Genomic DNA, 16,433 nt, shown 5'->3' on the forward strand with positions numbered 1-16,433 from the left:
GTCTCCCAAGCACTGGGAGGGAGGGAGTTTGTGTGCCACCATGCTGCGCTTAAATGGTACTTTTAGCAATATTGTATTGCTACATTTGTAAGATATCCTTGTTACAGGGAAGAGTGAACCTTGAAGGGAAATATAAAAAGACACTCAGGGAGTCCCATTTAGTGAAAAATTCAGATGGATTTGTAGACTTACAGGAAGAAGACTGACCAGCAGCAGTTGAGTGCTTAACTGCTTGTACACAGTTCTCAGCACCCAGATTAGGGAGCTTGCAAGTCCAATGCCCGCTTCTGGCCTATGTGGGTACCTGCATCTATATGGTGCACACAAAAGACAGACACAAACTCCCTAAGTTTGAATCAGATGAAAACCACTGGAAGTTGAAATAATTAAGCTACTAAAGTCTTTATTTAAGCTTTTCATGGCATTTTTTAATTTAAAAAATAAATATTTGCATCGTAGCTAGTGGGGTCACATGTATTGCATCAACTTTCATAACTTATTAACATTAAGACTTCCTAAAGCACTGAGAATTTAATAAATACTGCAGCATCAGCTTTGCTGTGGCTTGTGATTGATTCTCACAGTGGCCACTGGTTCTGTCAACAGATTTTGACAGCACCACCAGCCAGCATAGCTCATGACTCAGAAAAGAGGCAAGAGCTACAAGTTAATACTTATTTGTAATTTAGGTCTGCATGGACATTTAATGTAGCAAGAAGATTTGTTTCTACCATGCTTTTATAGTCAGACTGAATCATAATTTGTAACCCTAAACATTCAGCTCATTTCAATTATTACCACCATAGAAACTACTGGTATCTGAATGTCACTATTTTATTACAAAACTTTTATTTACAAAATGGAAAAATAAATGACTAAAGGCAGGCCACAGTTAAAGGCTTTTGATTGAAGAAACATTAAGCAACATTTCCATGCACTCACATCAGGTCATTTTGAAATATGCAAACTCTTAAAATTCCTGTTAGTAAAACTTTAATGTATTCACAATACTTGTATGTTTGAGGATGGGGACAATTAATGGTTATGTACAGTAAGTTTAGTATTAACAGTTGCTCAATTTTTAATATTTGGCTTTCATCAATACAGCAGTGAACAATTTGCAAGTAAGAATTACAAGTACTTCTTACTTTGCTGCATTCACAAGAAAAACAAGTGGTTTGATGCCTTTGTATTAAACAGAACAGTCAGAACTCCAAGGCTATATTAAACTGAATCCTTCATTATGATCTATAGCTTGGATCAGTTTACATCGTAGAGTTTCTTTTTCTGTGTATTTTGGGAGATCTAAAAGATTAAAACAGGTATGGGAAACCGGGAGATAGTTCTCACCACCTCCTGTTGATTGGATGACTAGTTTCAGACTCTTCATACCAAGAATGGGAATTCGATCACTACCTGTCAAAAATACTGCCAAAAAGAAAATTATTTAGACAAACAGTCCAGTAACCACAGCCTAGCTTTGCATGAACATTCACACACTGTATGACCTTAATTTTACAGGAAGTGCTCAATAAATACTTGGTGAACAATGTTGGTATTGACAAACATTTAGAAGTCCTTTTTAGAAGAGCCATTTAGAGAACTAAACTAGTTTTTTTATTTGTCAAAACAACTTTCAGAAGTTTAGCTCCTGCCATGTGGTACCAGGTTCTGGATTCAGAGTCAGGTGTTAATGCTAAGCTACCTTTCACTTTGAAACAGGATCTTGGTACCTGTCCATACTAAACTATTTCCAGCAGACCTTGAACTTGACTGGCTACTCAGTCTTCTGATAAGTGGGGAGAGCTGCAGAGGCATACCTATAACCCTTATAAAAGGTAACAGATAGGAAAGGAAATCAAGCCATGCCCTGTAGCATAGGATCCAAGTTAGGTTCTCAGCATTCAGATCCTGAAGCAACATCTCGAGGATCTGATACCCTCTTCTGGCCTCTGAGGACACTTGTGTACATGTAAGTAAAAATCTTAAAATATCAAAAACTAATTTTAAAAATTGAGCTAGTATTTTACAATTTTAATGTTTAGATTGTTGTTTCATAGACTATGCAGCTGGTCAGAAATACTTACATAGAAATTGTTTCTTCTTTTCCAGTGGTAATTCATGAAATACTTCCCAGAAAATTTTTATCGTGGGATGTTCTGCCCAATAATCCCCTTTGTATTCTGTATTCTAAAAAGAATGCAACCTTTTTTAAGCAACTTTATTGTGGTTGACGAGTAAGAACTACTGCAATCCTGCACTTTGCAATTTGAAGCTACTGGTTCCCAGGAAAAGGGAAGAACAAATCTAAAATCAACAGAAATGCCTGAGCAACACTATCAATAAGGATTTATTAAAATTGTATAAAAGGTTTATTAAAATACCAACATGGGATTTTATACAGGAAGAGAAATCAAACTTTCTACTTTTTTAAACAAAGAGGAACACCGACAATGTTCTGTGGTAGTCAGTCTCTAAGATGACCCTCAACAGCCTCCTAGAAGTCTTTCCTTTGTAATCCCCTCTGTAAAGGGATGAGCTTGACATTAAGGCACCAATTTTAACACTAGGGAAACAAAAGTCTTAAGCACCAGTTGGATAGCCATTCAGTTTGGAGGACACTCCAGCACTTTGCCAAGCACCTCATTAGTATTAAACAACACACTTGTGCACTGTGGGTAGGAGGGACAGGGATATCTATCCATAGCCATGTGTGGTATGAAGGGCAATAGCATACAGACAGGCTAGATTTCCACTAAGCCATCTTCTTCCCTTTCCACTGACAAGTAAAGGCTGGTTTTTCCTACCTTCTCCAGTTCTTTCCAGTCATAATTTGTATTCCCAATAACCATAGCTTGTAATTCATTAGGCTGGAAGAGCAGAAGGACTTTTCCTCCACAGACCTTATGAAAGCCTGCATGGAAAGCGTCAAATAAAGACGCCACCGACTTATTGAATATGTAATCCACATAGGCATCAACGAACTCTTGCCTAGAAACGAAAGCAAGGCATAGACACTTAGCTCACATGTACCATTTATGGAGAATACCCAATGCTGTCAATTAAGTGTTTGCTCCTTCACTTCTTGCTAGCAGAGTTCAAAGGGACACCACCATTATAGGGAGGAAAAAAATCACACCAAACACTATGTAGAGACCCTGTCTATAAGGTTACTTCTGGTAATAAAAGTAATTTTTTATTCAGAGTCAGGCAACTGGCTATCAAATATTTTCAAAATCCACCCAAATCACTGAGAAATACACTTCAGAAGTACTCCTGAAGGTGATTTGCTGTAATTGTGGGTGACAAGAGAAAGTACCCTGGGAGCAGGAGCTCTATGCTACAGTTTCAAGCAATCCATACAATATTCACTTCCAAGGAACAGGTAGTAAGCAGTCCTTCTTTCAAGGTCATCTTTAAAAGTTACAAATACAATCTCTTTTGGATTTCCAAGACAGCATTTCTCTGCATAGCCCTGGCTGTCCTAGAACTCAGTCTGTAAACCAGGCTGGCCTTGAACTCAGAGATCCAGCTGCCTCTACCTTCAGAGTGCTGGGATTAAAGGCATTTTGCTGCCACTGCCAGGCTAATAGTTTCTTTTCAAATGTGTGTTCTTTTCCTGCCTCTCATATCATGGAAACTATAAACAAAAAAGCAAAGCTGGTCAGATGGCTTACTGGCTAAATGCACTTGCTGCCCAGCCAGATGAGGGAGAGAAAGAATTCTCTTGGGTTGTCTTCTGACCACCTAATTTTGGAGTTACAGGCAACCATATGCCCCCAGGGACAATGCTGGGTTAATAGACATGGTAAGGAAAGGTTTCTTTTTTTTTAAAATTACAGCACACACATTTACTTATTGTAGATAGAGTGTTCTGCCTGCTTATGTGCTTGGACACCAGAACTCATTACAGATGGCTGTCAGCCACCATGTGGTTGCTGGGAATTGAACTCAGGACCTCTGGAAGAGCAGCAGCCAGTGCTCTTAACCTCTGAGCCATCTCTTCAGCCCAAGGAAAGGTTTCAGTTTGATTCTTTACCAAAGCCAATCTTCCTGCTTCCAGCAACTCTCACTTTTGAAGAGTGAGTCTGACTCTGTCTGAGCTGCTGTTCTGCAAACTGAACTGGTGGTTTCTGAAGTCCATCTTACATAGCTTCTCGGATTTATTAATTAATTGCCACCACTTCCTTTCAAACCATATTTGCTGTTGTTTCATTTCTCTTATGTTCCTTTATTCATGATCTATAAAGACCTATTATTACTTTTCCCACTAAACATTCAATTACGGTGTGTTTGTTTGTTTTTGAACTGTTTTGAGATAGGGTCTCATCATGTAGTCCTGCCTAAATCAGCAAGATCCACCCGTCTTTGTCTCCTAAAGTGCTGGGAATAAAGGTGTTCACCGCCATACACAACCTACAATACTGTTGTGACAGGTTTAGAAAATGCCTGGGCCACTGCAATCCACTCACCGATTTTGTTTGTTAACAGCTGTGTCTGCACCATTCACAACCAGCTCTTTCACTTCTGTTGCACCAAAGTTTTCAACTGTGATCTATTAAAAAAAATTAAAGGTCAATGTCAGGCTCGAAACTTTTAAACCTAACACTCTTTTCTCATCAAATATACAAATTTATGCTAAAAAGAGCAACTAGAGCCACAACTAGGCACCTTTTCCAGTGGTCTGATATCCCTCAGCAACCCCCAATACATTACCAAGTAGTTGGCAACTTGAGCATTTCTCATAAACGGCTTCAGAATGTAACAAAATCGAAGGAAGGACATTTTCCTCAGGAGACTAAGCTATCTCTGCTAACATCAGCACAATGCACGTTTCCATATGACGAAAACTTTCCCATATTCTGCCCTGCTCACGTAACAGGTTTTAGTTACACATTAACTTGGTTTATAAGGTGGCATATTATTTTAAAAGCTTTTATTTCTCCTAGTAGTCTATTTTTGTATCCACAAAGCATTATGGGGTTACATTCTTGCTTTCGGTTCACTATGTTGTAAAGGAGAAATCAACACAATTTGACCACAATACACGGAATCATCTCAACAAAACTACACTACCACATACATCAACTCAACAGAAGGATAAATAAGAAAGTAAAAATGCCTGGCAGTGGTGGCACACGCCTTTAATTCCAGCATTTGGGAGGCAAGATCCATCAAGGCCAGCCTGCTCTACAGACTTAGCTCTGGTACATCCAGGGATACACAAAGAAACCCTGTCTCGGGCTGGAAAGATGGCTCTTCTTCCAGAGGTCCTGAGTTCAATTCCCGGCAACCACATGGTGGCTCACAACCATTTATAACGAGATCTGGTGCCCTCTGCTGGCATGCAGGTAGAAGACTATACGTAATAAATAAATAAAATCTTAAAAAACAAAACAAAACAAAACAAAACCCCTGTCTCAAAAAGAGGTGGTGGCGGGGAAGTAAATAATAAACTTATGAAAGTACATGGCAGAAGGCTCTTAAAAAAAAAAAAAAAGGCAAAGAACTATATAAATAGAGGAATAAGCTGGAAAGGAAGTCAAGTTAGCAGCTAAAGAAATGACTCAGAGGATAAAGTGCCTGCTTTGCAAGAATGAGGAACTGAGTTGGATCCTCAACACCAAGACTAGATGTGGAGAAGGCAGACATGGCAGATCAGGCCAGCCAGTCCAGCAAATGCAGTGAGTTAAAGGATCCCATCTCAAAAAACAAGTAGCAATAAGGAAGACATGCCACCCTCTGGCCTCCACGTGCACTCATGGAAAAACAATGTACACACATCACACAAATAATTCAGGAGGTGTTGAGGTGGCTCAGCACCTGCTGCCAAACCTGAAACTTGAGTACAACCTCTAAGCCCCACACATGGGAGGAGAGAACTGACCCCCTAAGTTCTTCTTTGAACTCTACATGTTCAGTGTGTATGCCTGTGCATACACACACAGAATTAATAATTCTTTAAAGAGAAATGATGTTCTCATGGCTTTTATTGTGCAAGAGATAAAAGGAGTATGGAGAATCTCTACGACAGGACAGTTGGAGAAATGTTTGGTTTATCAATGTCCCTAAATATATAGGAATATATGTACTGATAAATAATTAGAACTTAAAACTTTATAGAACTCAATATTTTAGTTAACAAAGAGTCAAAGAATTGGGCCTATCAGTGGTTAAGAGCATTTGCTGCTCTTACAGAGTACATGGTTCAATTCTCAGTACTCACATGACAGCTCACAACTACCTATCCGTAACTCCAGTTCTAGGGGATCCAAAATCTTCATACAGACATACATGCAGGCAAAACACCAATGCACATAAAATACTTGTTTAAAAAAAGTCAAGGAATCTTAAATTGACACAAGTGAATCCACTGAAAAGGGGAACCAAAATTTCATAGAAATAGGAAAGCATTCTAAGTAAGACCCCCCCTCCTCCTCCTCAACATCAGTGCACCCCGTCCTCCCAAAAAAGTGTAGCTCTGGCTCTCCTGGAACTCAACATGTAGACCAGACTGGCCTTGAACTCAGAGATTCATTTGCCTCTGTCTTAAGAGTGCCGAGATTGAAGTGTGCACCTTGAGACCTCGTTACTATTATTAGTTTGTTGCTGTTTTTTGTTTTTTTTTTCGAGACAGGGTTTCTCTGTGGCTTTGGAGGCTGTCCTGGAACTAGCTCTTGTCAACCAGGCTGGCCTCGAACTCACAAAGATCTGCTTGCCTCTGCCTCCCAAGTGCTGGGATAAAAGGCGTGTGCCACCAATGCCCAGCTTAGTTCCCTGCCCCCCATGGTTAACTAGTTTTTTTTTTTTTAAACATAGTTCTCAGATTTTTGTGTTTTTTTGTTTGTTTGTTTTTAAAGTAACCTATCAATCTAATTCTGCCCACTGCCCAGAGTTTCCCCTGAGACTGAAATAATTCATTTGGCAGGGAAGCTCCTTGAGCAGGTAAACAACAGCCAGGTAGTTCTCTGCAAAGAACACTCAGAGCAGACCAGGTGCCTGGAAGCAGCAGAAACAACCAAGTTGTCTGGAAGAGGTTTAGAGGAGAGGTGCCTGGAAAGGACACTCTCCAACCTGTTAAACTGCCTGCAGGCTGTGCATTGTGTTCTAGGTCACTAGCTTTGTGAGCTGTCACTCATGCTGGGGTGGGCCTTGGTGATGCTGCTGTCATTTCTGCTCCTGTAAGTAACCCCAATAAAATTCACAGGTTCATCAAGCTGGACTTTGATCTCATACAGCACCCAAACATAAAAGTACTCTATATTTGGGGTCATCCAAATAGAAGCCCTCAACTTGGGTCTGTAGGTCTGTGTGAGGGTATGTGCCCCTAAGTGCCGGTGCCTGTGGGGAACAGAGGTTAGCTACGTCAATGGCAACTGTTAGCTTTCCAAACAGTGTGCTGGACACTGAACTTGAGTCCTTGGCAAAAGCAGTAAATGTTCTAGCCCACAGGAAGATTTTTCTTGTGAGGCAAAAAAAGTAATTTTTACTTCAGCTTAAACACGTATCAGATTTCCTTACAAATACACCATTCACATTCCAGTCTTATAATGATCTAAGATGTCTGGCAAGATGGCTCAATGGGTGAAGGTGCTAGCTTTGCAAGCCTGACAGCATGAGTTCAATTCTGGATCCATAGTGAAAGGACAGAAATGACAATAAGAGTCAAGGATGGACTTCAATGTGAAACACATACTGGAGGAGTTCAAAGCAGTTTAAGTTTATTAGTAATACTTTCTTTTGCTAATCTTTCCATCTCTAGTCATTCCTATAGATAAAACTTCAGAAATGAGTAAGTGTCCTGAATTTACTTCCCTTAAAATTATGATTAGTAACTACTGAAATCACAGAGCTGATGAATAATGACTGACATGCAATTATTTCAGTTTTCTTTATCTGTACATTAAGGATAAAAACAATCTTACAGGACTGTTGAGAATAAAATGAAATGATCCATGTTTTGTGGCGGGCACATAGCAAATGCTCAGTAAATGTTAGGTACAGAGTTAAGAATTCTATTAATAGGCCTGGAGAGATGGCTCAGTGGTTAAAAGCACTGGCTGCTCTTCCATAGGACCTGGTTTCAATTCCCAGCATCTACATGGTAGCTCATAACCAATCTGTAACTCAGTCCCAGGGGACCCTCTTCTGACATCCATGGGCAGCAGGCATGCATGCTATGCGCAGACATACAAGCAGCTTAAACTTCTATATACACACATTGGAAAAGAGAAATCCTAAAGTGTAGCTGTGAAGTAAGGTCACCCGACTTCTGTTCATCTTACCGTGAAATTCAGACAAAATGTTTCCTCTATGTCATCTTCTGGATAGTCCAGCAACTGCTGCATGCTTCTGCAGGAAAGAAAAAAAAAAAAAGGTTCTTGAAAGTAAAACAGGTTATTTTGACAATTCCATATATGTTAGACTTCCCTTTGATGAAACATTGTTTACTTAAAAAAATGTTAGCACATCAACAAAGCATGATTATTTCTAGGAGGAAAGCTTTCTGTACATTCCTCTTGTCTTAGACCTACTTACCCTAAGCATTTTTAAACACTGACCTCCCAACATCTGGCATCAGCTCTTTCAGATCATCCAGGGATGGCTTCCGTTTCAGTAGTTTCTTATATAAAGCCAAAGGAAAATGCAGGTCCACAATAGTAAAGTTATAAATTGCTAATCCACAGATAACACCAATTAAGTGGAACAAATCACTGTCTTCAAATGTCTAAAAAGACAAAGAAAAAATATGTCTATTCCAAGTTAAAAACTCCAATTTTTAGTAGAAAAACACATTCTCCATAGCAGAAAAATTCTGAAGGCACAATAGTAACTGGGCACATTTTCATTCAACACATTATTTTTAAAAACTTGCTTATTAGCCATGAGTATGAGTGGTGATGCACACCTTTAATGTACACCATTAGCATGTGGGAGGCAGAGGCAGGTAGATCTCTAAGTTCAAGGGCATCTTGGTCTCCATTGGCAAATGGAATCAGGACTACAGACAGACACATGGCTTCACAACTGACTTTCCTCCCAGAAACAAGCATCTTCTGCCTCTGCCTTCCTAGCACTGAAGTCCCATTTATCACCATGCCTAGGTTTTTTTTTGAGACATGTTTTTGAGATGGTCTGGCTTAGAACTGGAAGTCCAAGTGGAGCCTAAGCTGTCCTAAGACTCACATCTCAAGCACTGGATTAGATAGGTATGAGTTATTATATCCTGTTTTCTCCAAGCTGGTTTTTTTTTGGGGGGGGGAGATTTAATATATATTATATTATATATGCTTAATATGCTTTCAAGGCATGTGCTTTAACAACTGAGCCATAAACACAGCCCTTAAAACAGTAACTTTTTTCCCCCCTTAAATTCAAGGCTGACAGTGGCAGAGCACACCATTAATTCCAGTGGCTCTCTGAGTCGGAGTCCAGTTTGGTCTACAAAGGAGCTTCAGGCCAGTCAGAGATACACAGTGAGACCAGGTCTCAAACAAAAACAAAAATACCTAAGTACAACATGCATTCATAGTTATTGTGGTGCACCCCCATGTGATCCTGGCAACTTGGGAGGCTAAACTCAAAGTATGAGAAACTCAGCTGTGGTGATGGCATACAATGGCATAGGCAGGGGGATCTAGTAGTTTGAGGCCAGTCTGGTTTACATACTGAGTTCCCAGGACAGCCAGGACTACACAGAGACCTCATTATAGATAGATGATAGATAGACAGGACAACAACAACAACAACAACAAAAAACCCAAATGAGTTATTTACAGAAGGAGAGAGAAAATGACATAAAGCTTGGCTTCTTCCAATTTATGTTATTGCTTAATTTGATTATATAATGGCACATTATAGATTTATAAAAGTAAATTACACTAAAGTAACCAATTCAAAAAAGAATCCTCTATGTTAACCTAAATATGTATTCACTAATAGAATAATCATAATAATCAAAATAATAGAGTATAACTATTTCAAATGACAGCAAACATCACTGGTTGTGTTTATCTACATGGCTATATCCTAAAGATAAATAAATCAAACAATAACTTAAAATGTATTTTCATTTGCATAAAATTGGTGCCACTGTTTGGCTGTATTTTTAAAGTATAGGACATTTAGTGAAACTACCAGAGACCTAAGGGTGTGTAACAAGGTGCCAAGCAATACCCTGAAGCCTCAATAGACAAGATAAGACAATGTGAGTATCAGTAAAGAAAACAATGGCAACAAACTTAGAAACACAATATCAAATACTACACTGTAACTATTGCTGGACTCTAGTGAACATTTGGTCTATTTAAGAACAGGTAACTGGAGGCTGGAGAGATGGCTCAGAGGTTAAGAGCACTGACTGCTCTTCCAGAGGTCCTGCGTTCAATTCCCAGCAACCACATGGTGGCTCACAACCATCCGTTATGAGATCCAGTGCCCTGTTCTGGTGTGCAGATATACATGGAAGCAGAATGTTGTACACATAATAAATAAAATCTTAAAAAAAGAACAGGTAACTGAACATACAGAACCCCTTCCTGGTGAACTAGACATCTACCAAATAAGGATTATTTCCTCTATAAAAATCATGCAAGATAGTGTAATAATTATAGCAGCATTATTTTATTATCCCTCAAGAATTATCCTAGGCACTGAATATCAATAACTGCTACCATCACACAAGACAGCCAGCCTCCTGCAACAAAGACTATGTATTTGTGTATACACACACACACACACACACACACACACACACACACACACACACACAGACCAGCTAGTAAATATCTTAATTTTCGTTGTACACAGGGTCCTTGTAACTAATCAACTCTGCCTCTGTCGCATACACATCAAAAGCAGCCAACAAGCGGCTTCCTACATGAAAATGTGTGGTGGAAGATCTGACTCACTATGATGTACGGCCCTTAATCTCACTTGTAACAGACATCAATAATCTCTAATGCTAAATGAATTCACCCTTATTATCGGTTTTTCAAAATGAAATACACAGAAGGAAAATTCAGTTTGTTTCTTTTATCCAGAGATGGGGTTTCTCTGTGTATCCCTGGCTGTCCTGGAACTCAGAGATCTACCCCCCTGCCTCCGAAGTGCTGGGATTAAAGGCAGGAGGCACTACCATCCATCGGGACTATTTTTAAGCTGACTGTTTCTCAATTTATCTTCTTAATTTTAAATGTATAAAAATCAGGGTTGTGTTCCTAACTTCGAGTTGTAATAAAGCAAACCTCTGACCAAAACATGTTAGGAATCTCATCTTCCTGAGTCAATTTGATACATAGGGTATAGAATCAAAGATACAAAGAAATAACTGGCCGGCAGTGGTGGTGCATGCTTTTAATCCCAGCACTCAGGAGGCAAAGGCAGGTGGATCTCTGTGGGTTCGAGGCCAGCCTGGTCTCCAGAGCGAGTTCCAGGACAGACTCCAAAGCTACACAGGGAAACCTTGTCTTTAAAAACTAAAACAAACAAACAAAAAGAAAAAACTATGGTAAATGGGCACTTTACCTTATCTGAAAACCAAATGAGCCTGGAATCTTCGTAATATTGAAACATGCCATATTTAGGATCCAATAACTCCCTCATGATGAGCAAGAAAAATTCTTTGCGTACACCTCCTGCATCAACAGCATCTTCTCCAACAAATATAACCTAAAACAGGGGAATGTGAACACTGAATAGACTGTAAAGAAATGGAAGTACATTTCAGAGATCCTGTTACAGCTGTTCATTGCTAATAAGTCTTAGCAATTTAGCTGGGAGGCAGTGGCGCACACCTTTAACCCTCTCTTCTGACTGCTCCAGGCATCATGCCACACAAGGTGCACATACAAAGAGGCAGAACATACAAATAAAATGAAATAAAACAACCAACAACCACAAAAACATTAAACACACACACAAGCCTAAAAAGACCTGAAAGAGACCGAGTGATGGTGTCAAATGCCTTTAATCCCAGCACTTAAGGGGTAGAGGCAGGTGGGTATCTGTGAGTTCAAGGCCAGTACAGAGGAGTTCCAGGACACGTTCCAAAGCTACACAGAAAAAGAAAAAAGACCCGAAACAACTTTTAAATAAAAGTCCCAATGTACGTAAAGAGGTGCTCACTTACTTTGAGTGGCTTTTTGTAGTCTATGCTCTTGGTTTTCCGGAGGACCTCCATTGCATCTCCTACAATATTCTCTCTTCGAACCACTAGAATTAAGCAGGGATTCACAGACTCAATCACCGGGAGAAAAAGAGAGGAGACATTCTGCCTGTGGGCCTGGTCAATAGCCATCTAGAAAACAAAATCACAATTTTACTTTGAGACAGTTTCATTAACCTACCTAGCCTCTTCCATTAACTAGTTTTTAAAATCTTCATTATGAACGAGAAACCACATTGTAAAAGGAAAAAGGAAGGAAAAGAGGTTATTCTGGAGGCAGAACTCAGCAGTTGAGGCTATCCTGGGCTAGCCAATCAGTGAGAACCTGTCCTTCCCTCCCTCTTCCCCCACAAGAGCCACCCCCGCCTTCCCCCCAAAAAAGAAAAGAAAAACACAAACAAAAAAAATCTATGATCAACCTCAAGGACATTTTTCCTTCCTTTCTTCATAGAGGGTCTCTCTATGTAGTCCTGGCTGTTCTGGACCTGGCTATTTAGACCAGGCTGGCCTCTGAATTCAGAGCTGGGGTTAAATGGGTATGTCACCATGCCAGGCAGGCTCCAGGGAATTTCAAACTCTTAAATTTAAGTGATGAAGTGCTTCCAAGTTTGATTTTATCTCACCTTTCATTCCTTCCATCTTTTCTCAAATAACATGAACAAAGGCTACATTGCTCTATTTTTATTGTAGTTCCTTCTTGGGGGTGTGGGGAGGAATTTTTTTTTTATTCTACAGCTTACAGTCCTACACAAATCAAAGCCAGGACAGGAGCTCAAGGCAGGGACCTGGAGGCAGAAACTTAACATAGCTATGTTTTGAAAACAAGCAACTTTCATATTTGTGTATTTTTGAGTATAATGCAAAGGACAGTCTACAATACTATTCCCATACATTACTGGTTATTGTGTGTTTCAAATATTAAAAAAGCATCCACATATCAAATTAGCATTGTATAGTATTTACCTGCATCTGTAAGACTGCATCTGTTTGTAACAGAGTAGTTTTTGCTTGGGCATCAAATACAAATGGATATGTACAAATTGTCACAGGGATATCTGCCAACTGAAAAGAAAAAAAATTAACTTATTAGTTCAAGCTGGTTGTGGTGTGTGGGTGACGTCAACTTTGGTAAAGATGATCATCAATCATACTCTTTGTTCCCTCACTGGCATGGTTAGAAATGATCAAAAACTGTTTAGGGTTTCTCTGTGTAGCCCTGGCTCTCCTGGAATTTACTCTGTGGACCAGGCTGGCCTCGAACACATACATAGATCTACCTGCCCCTGCCGCCCAAGTGCTGGGTTTAAAGGTGTGCACCACCACCACCCAGGTCACTCATTTTTGATTATAGGATTTTTTAAAAATTGTATACAACGTTAGAATAAACCAAGAAAGAATTATACACAGTATTAGGATAAACCAAGAGAAAATCGCATACTTTTAGAATCCATAAAACTGCAAATAACAGGTGGCTAATGAACTCAAGGTGTTGTGAGTGTTCAAAAGTGCTCAACCACTGAACTCCATTCTTGGCTCTTTGTTTAAGCCCAGGCAGGCCGAAAACTCTTGAACTTCCCATCTTCACCTCCAAGGTGCTGCGATGATGTTGTGTGCCACAAGGGAATTTAATGTAAACAAGATACCAAAACAGTAACCCCCAGGTGATTTTTGTTTTGGGCTTTTGAGACACAGTCTCTCTACACAGCCCTGGAACTCGATATGCATGTAGACCAGGCTGGCCCAGAACTCAGAAATCCACCTGCTTCTGCCTTCCAAGTGCACCATACTTGCCTAAAAAATCCTTATATGAGTATGTATTTGGGCATGCTGATGTCATACATAGCATGTACGTGAAGGTCAGAGGTGAGTTCTTTCCATCAGGTGGGTCCCATGGACTGATTCCAGGCTGTCAGGCTTGACAACAGGTGCCTTTATCTGCTGAGCCACACAGCTGAAACTTTTACAAAAATCTTTTAAGTTGTAGTTTGTGCTTATCTATGCATGCATGCCATCAAGTGTATTTGGAGGTCAGAGCACTACCTGCAATACTTAGTTCTTTCCTTTTACCATGTAGGTCCTGTTCCTGAGTCTTCCATTTCTATACATCACTAAGGATCTCTGTTTAGCCCAGAGGTTAACAACCTTCCTAATGCTGTGACCCTTTAATACAGTTCCTCATGTTGTGGTGACCCCCAACCATAATTTTTTGTTGTTGTTACTTCATAAATGTAATTTTGCTAAGCTTAGGAATTGTAATGTAAAATACCTGATATTTCTGAAGGTCTTAGGTGACCCCATAGGGTTTACGTCCTATAGTCTATGTGTTTGCAATATTTCAAATCCTAATCATGTTTTCAAAACTGTGTTTTCATCTCCCCTCCCCCAACACAAAATCTTTTTTTTTTAAAAAAAGATTTTTATTATGTATACAATGTCTGTCTGCATGTATGCCTGCAGGCCGGAAGAGGGCACCAGATCTCATTAGAGATGGTTGTGAGCCACTATGTGGTTGCTTGGAATTGAACTCAGGACCTCTGGAAAAGCAGCCAGTGCTCTTAACCTTTGAGCCATCTCTCCAGCCCCCCAACACAAAATCTTATGGTGCTGGGGACTTCGAATGGAGCCTTGTGCGTGACAGGAAGAACTCTAGCACTGAGCCATCCCTGATACCAGTCCTATCTTTGCATAATTTTATGTGATACTTGCCCAAGGAAGCAAACAATCGTTTATAATATAAGCTAACACTTCCTTAGTTCAGGAGAACCACATCAAGTAAAGCCTAAAGGAAAGCAAAACAAAACTTAACATCACAACATAAAAGAAGTAACATAATATCCCCAGCCAGTTCTGAAAAGAAAGCTTAGGGTCACTCATTATTCAGCTCCAAGTACTGGAACTCTACATATCAAAGTAACACATGATATGTAGAGTAACACAAGAACCATTTTTGTTTGATGGCAATTATTAGTTTAAAAAAGCAGATAATTTGCTTCTTTAATACTCTGCTCTATTAGATAAGCATTCATAAAATTTTAAGATAAAACTTACACTATGGGGCCGGGCGTTGGTGGTGCATGCCTTTAATCCCAGCACTCTGGAGGCAGAGGCAGGCGGATCTCTGTGAGTTCGAGGCCAGCCTGGTCTACAAGAGCTAGTTCCAGGACAGCCTCCAAAGCCACAGAGAAACCCTGTCTCGAAAAACCAAAAGAAAAAAACAAACAAAAAACCTCACACTATGTAGTCCAGACTGTCTCAAACTCAGATATCTGCCTGCCTCTGCATCTCAAGTGCTGGGATTAAAAAAGCATGCCATCATACCCAGCAACAGCTTCCCTGGAACTTGATTTTTGACCAGGCTGGCCTCAAATTCAGACATCTGCCTGTCTTTGCCTCTGCTGAGATTAAGTGCACTGCCACATTAAAATATAAAAATCACACTTAACACAAATTTGACTCTTCACTAAGGAAAAAAACAAGATACTTCATGAATATGAGACTTTATTGCACCAAACTTACCTCAGTTAATCCATGGCTGACATCCTAAGACAGCAATACAGAATGCAACAATGAGGAAAGAGCAATGTTAGTATTCTATTTCTATTCAAGAAGGAGTTCACATATTTTGCTACAGCTGAATATTGCTTTAATGAGGTAGAAAATAAATTGACAAAAAAGTTCACCGACCCACAAGCAACTTCCATGTCTATATCTAAGAGTTTTGGGTACTCTGTATCATGAAACTAATAGGTTTGAACATAATGAGATCTGCTTTCAACAACTAAGTTTCCCCACTTGCAGAATTTACACAGACCAGTAAACTAATTCTTAGCCTTGTATATCTTCATGGCTGTATCTTTACCTGGAAAATGGATTGACTAATCTCAATGAAGTCAAAATGCTTAGTATATTAAAATGCTACATGGAAGCAAAAGGAGAGGAAAGCTGCCATATAAACTGTTATGGGCCAGATAATCAGAAAGATGTAAGGTATCTTATAGTGGTTGTTTTTTTCCCCCTTAAAATTTCTTTTTGAAACAGGAGTTAGCTGTATGGCTAGGGCTGGAATGAAACTTACTATGTAAGCCTATGATAGAGATCAGACCACCTCTATCTCCTGTACTGAAGTTAAATCTCATACTCAGTCTGTGTCCTTACTTTTTTTGTCATTGTTATTATTTTGTGAGAGAATGCAGGTATGCCTATGGGGGGAGGGTCACGAAAAACAGTCTGTACAAGTTGGCTCTCTTCCTTGCACTGTGGGTGCTTA

The 16,433-nt window shown here is 39.7% G+C and overlaps 1 protein-coding gene across 6 annotated transcripts in view; it reads right to left on the bottom strand.

The window, feature by feature from the left end:
• Window positions 1-816: 816 nt before the first annotated feature.
• The window catches only part of Herc4 (HECT and RLD domain containing E3 ubiquitin protein ligase 4), a 74,783-nt gene continuing 59,166 nt past the window's right edge, over window positions 817-16,433 (bottom strand). For 3 of the 6 annotated variants that reach the window (XM_027395035.2, XM_027395034.2, XM_027395037.2), the window contains 10 exons: window positions 15,683-15,706; window positions 13,130-13,228; window positions 12,131-12,298; window positions 11,527-11,670; window positions 8,562-8,728; window positions 8,286-8,352; window positions 4,473-4,555; window positions 2,808-2,991; window positions 2,088-2,190; window positions 817-1,428 (listed from right to left, as the gene is read on the bottom strand). In XM_027395035.2, coding sequence (XP_027250836.1) covers window positions 1,220-1,428; window positions 2,088-2,190; window positions 2,808-2,991; window positions 4,473-4,555; window positions 8,286-8,352; window positions 8,562-8,728; window positions 11,527-11,670; window positions 12,131-12,298; window positions 13,130-13,228; window positions 15,683-15,706 — 1,248 coding nt within the window. In that variant the 3' untranslated portion in view covers window positions 817-1,219. Of the gene's footprint in view, window positions 1,429-2,087; window positions 2,191-2,807; window positions 2,992-4,472; window positions 4,556-8,285; window positions 8,353-8,561; window positions 8,729-11,526; window positions 11,671-12,130; window positions 12,299-13,129; window positions 13,229-13,957; window positions 14,124-15,682; window positions 15,707-16,433 lie in introns of those variants that run through there. The other 3 variants (XM_027395036.2, XM_035451756.1, XR_004772071.1) reach the window with 2 other exon arrangements.

This window comes from Cricetulus griseus (assembly GCF_003668045.3).
Source record: "Cricetulus griseus strain 17A/GY chromosome 1 unlocalized genomic scaffold, alternate assembly CriGri-PICRH-1.0 chr1_0, whole genome shotgun sequence".
Lineage (NCBI taxonomy): Eukaryota > Metazoa > Chordata > Mammalia > Rodentia > Cricetidae > Cricetulus > Cricetulus griseus.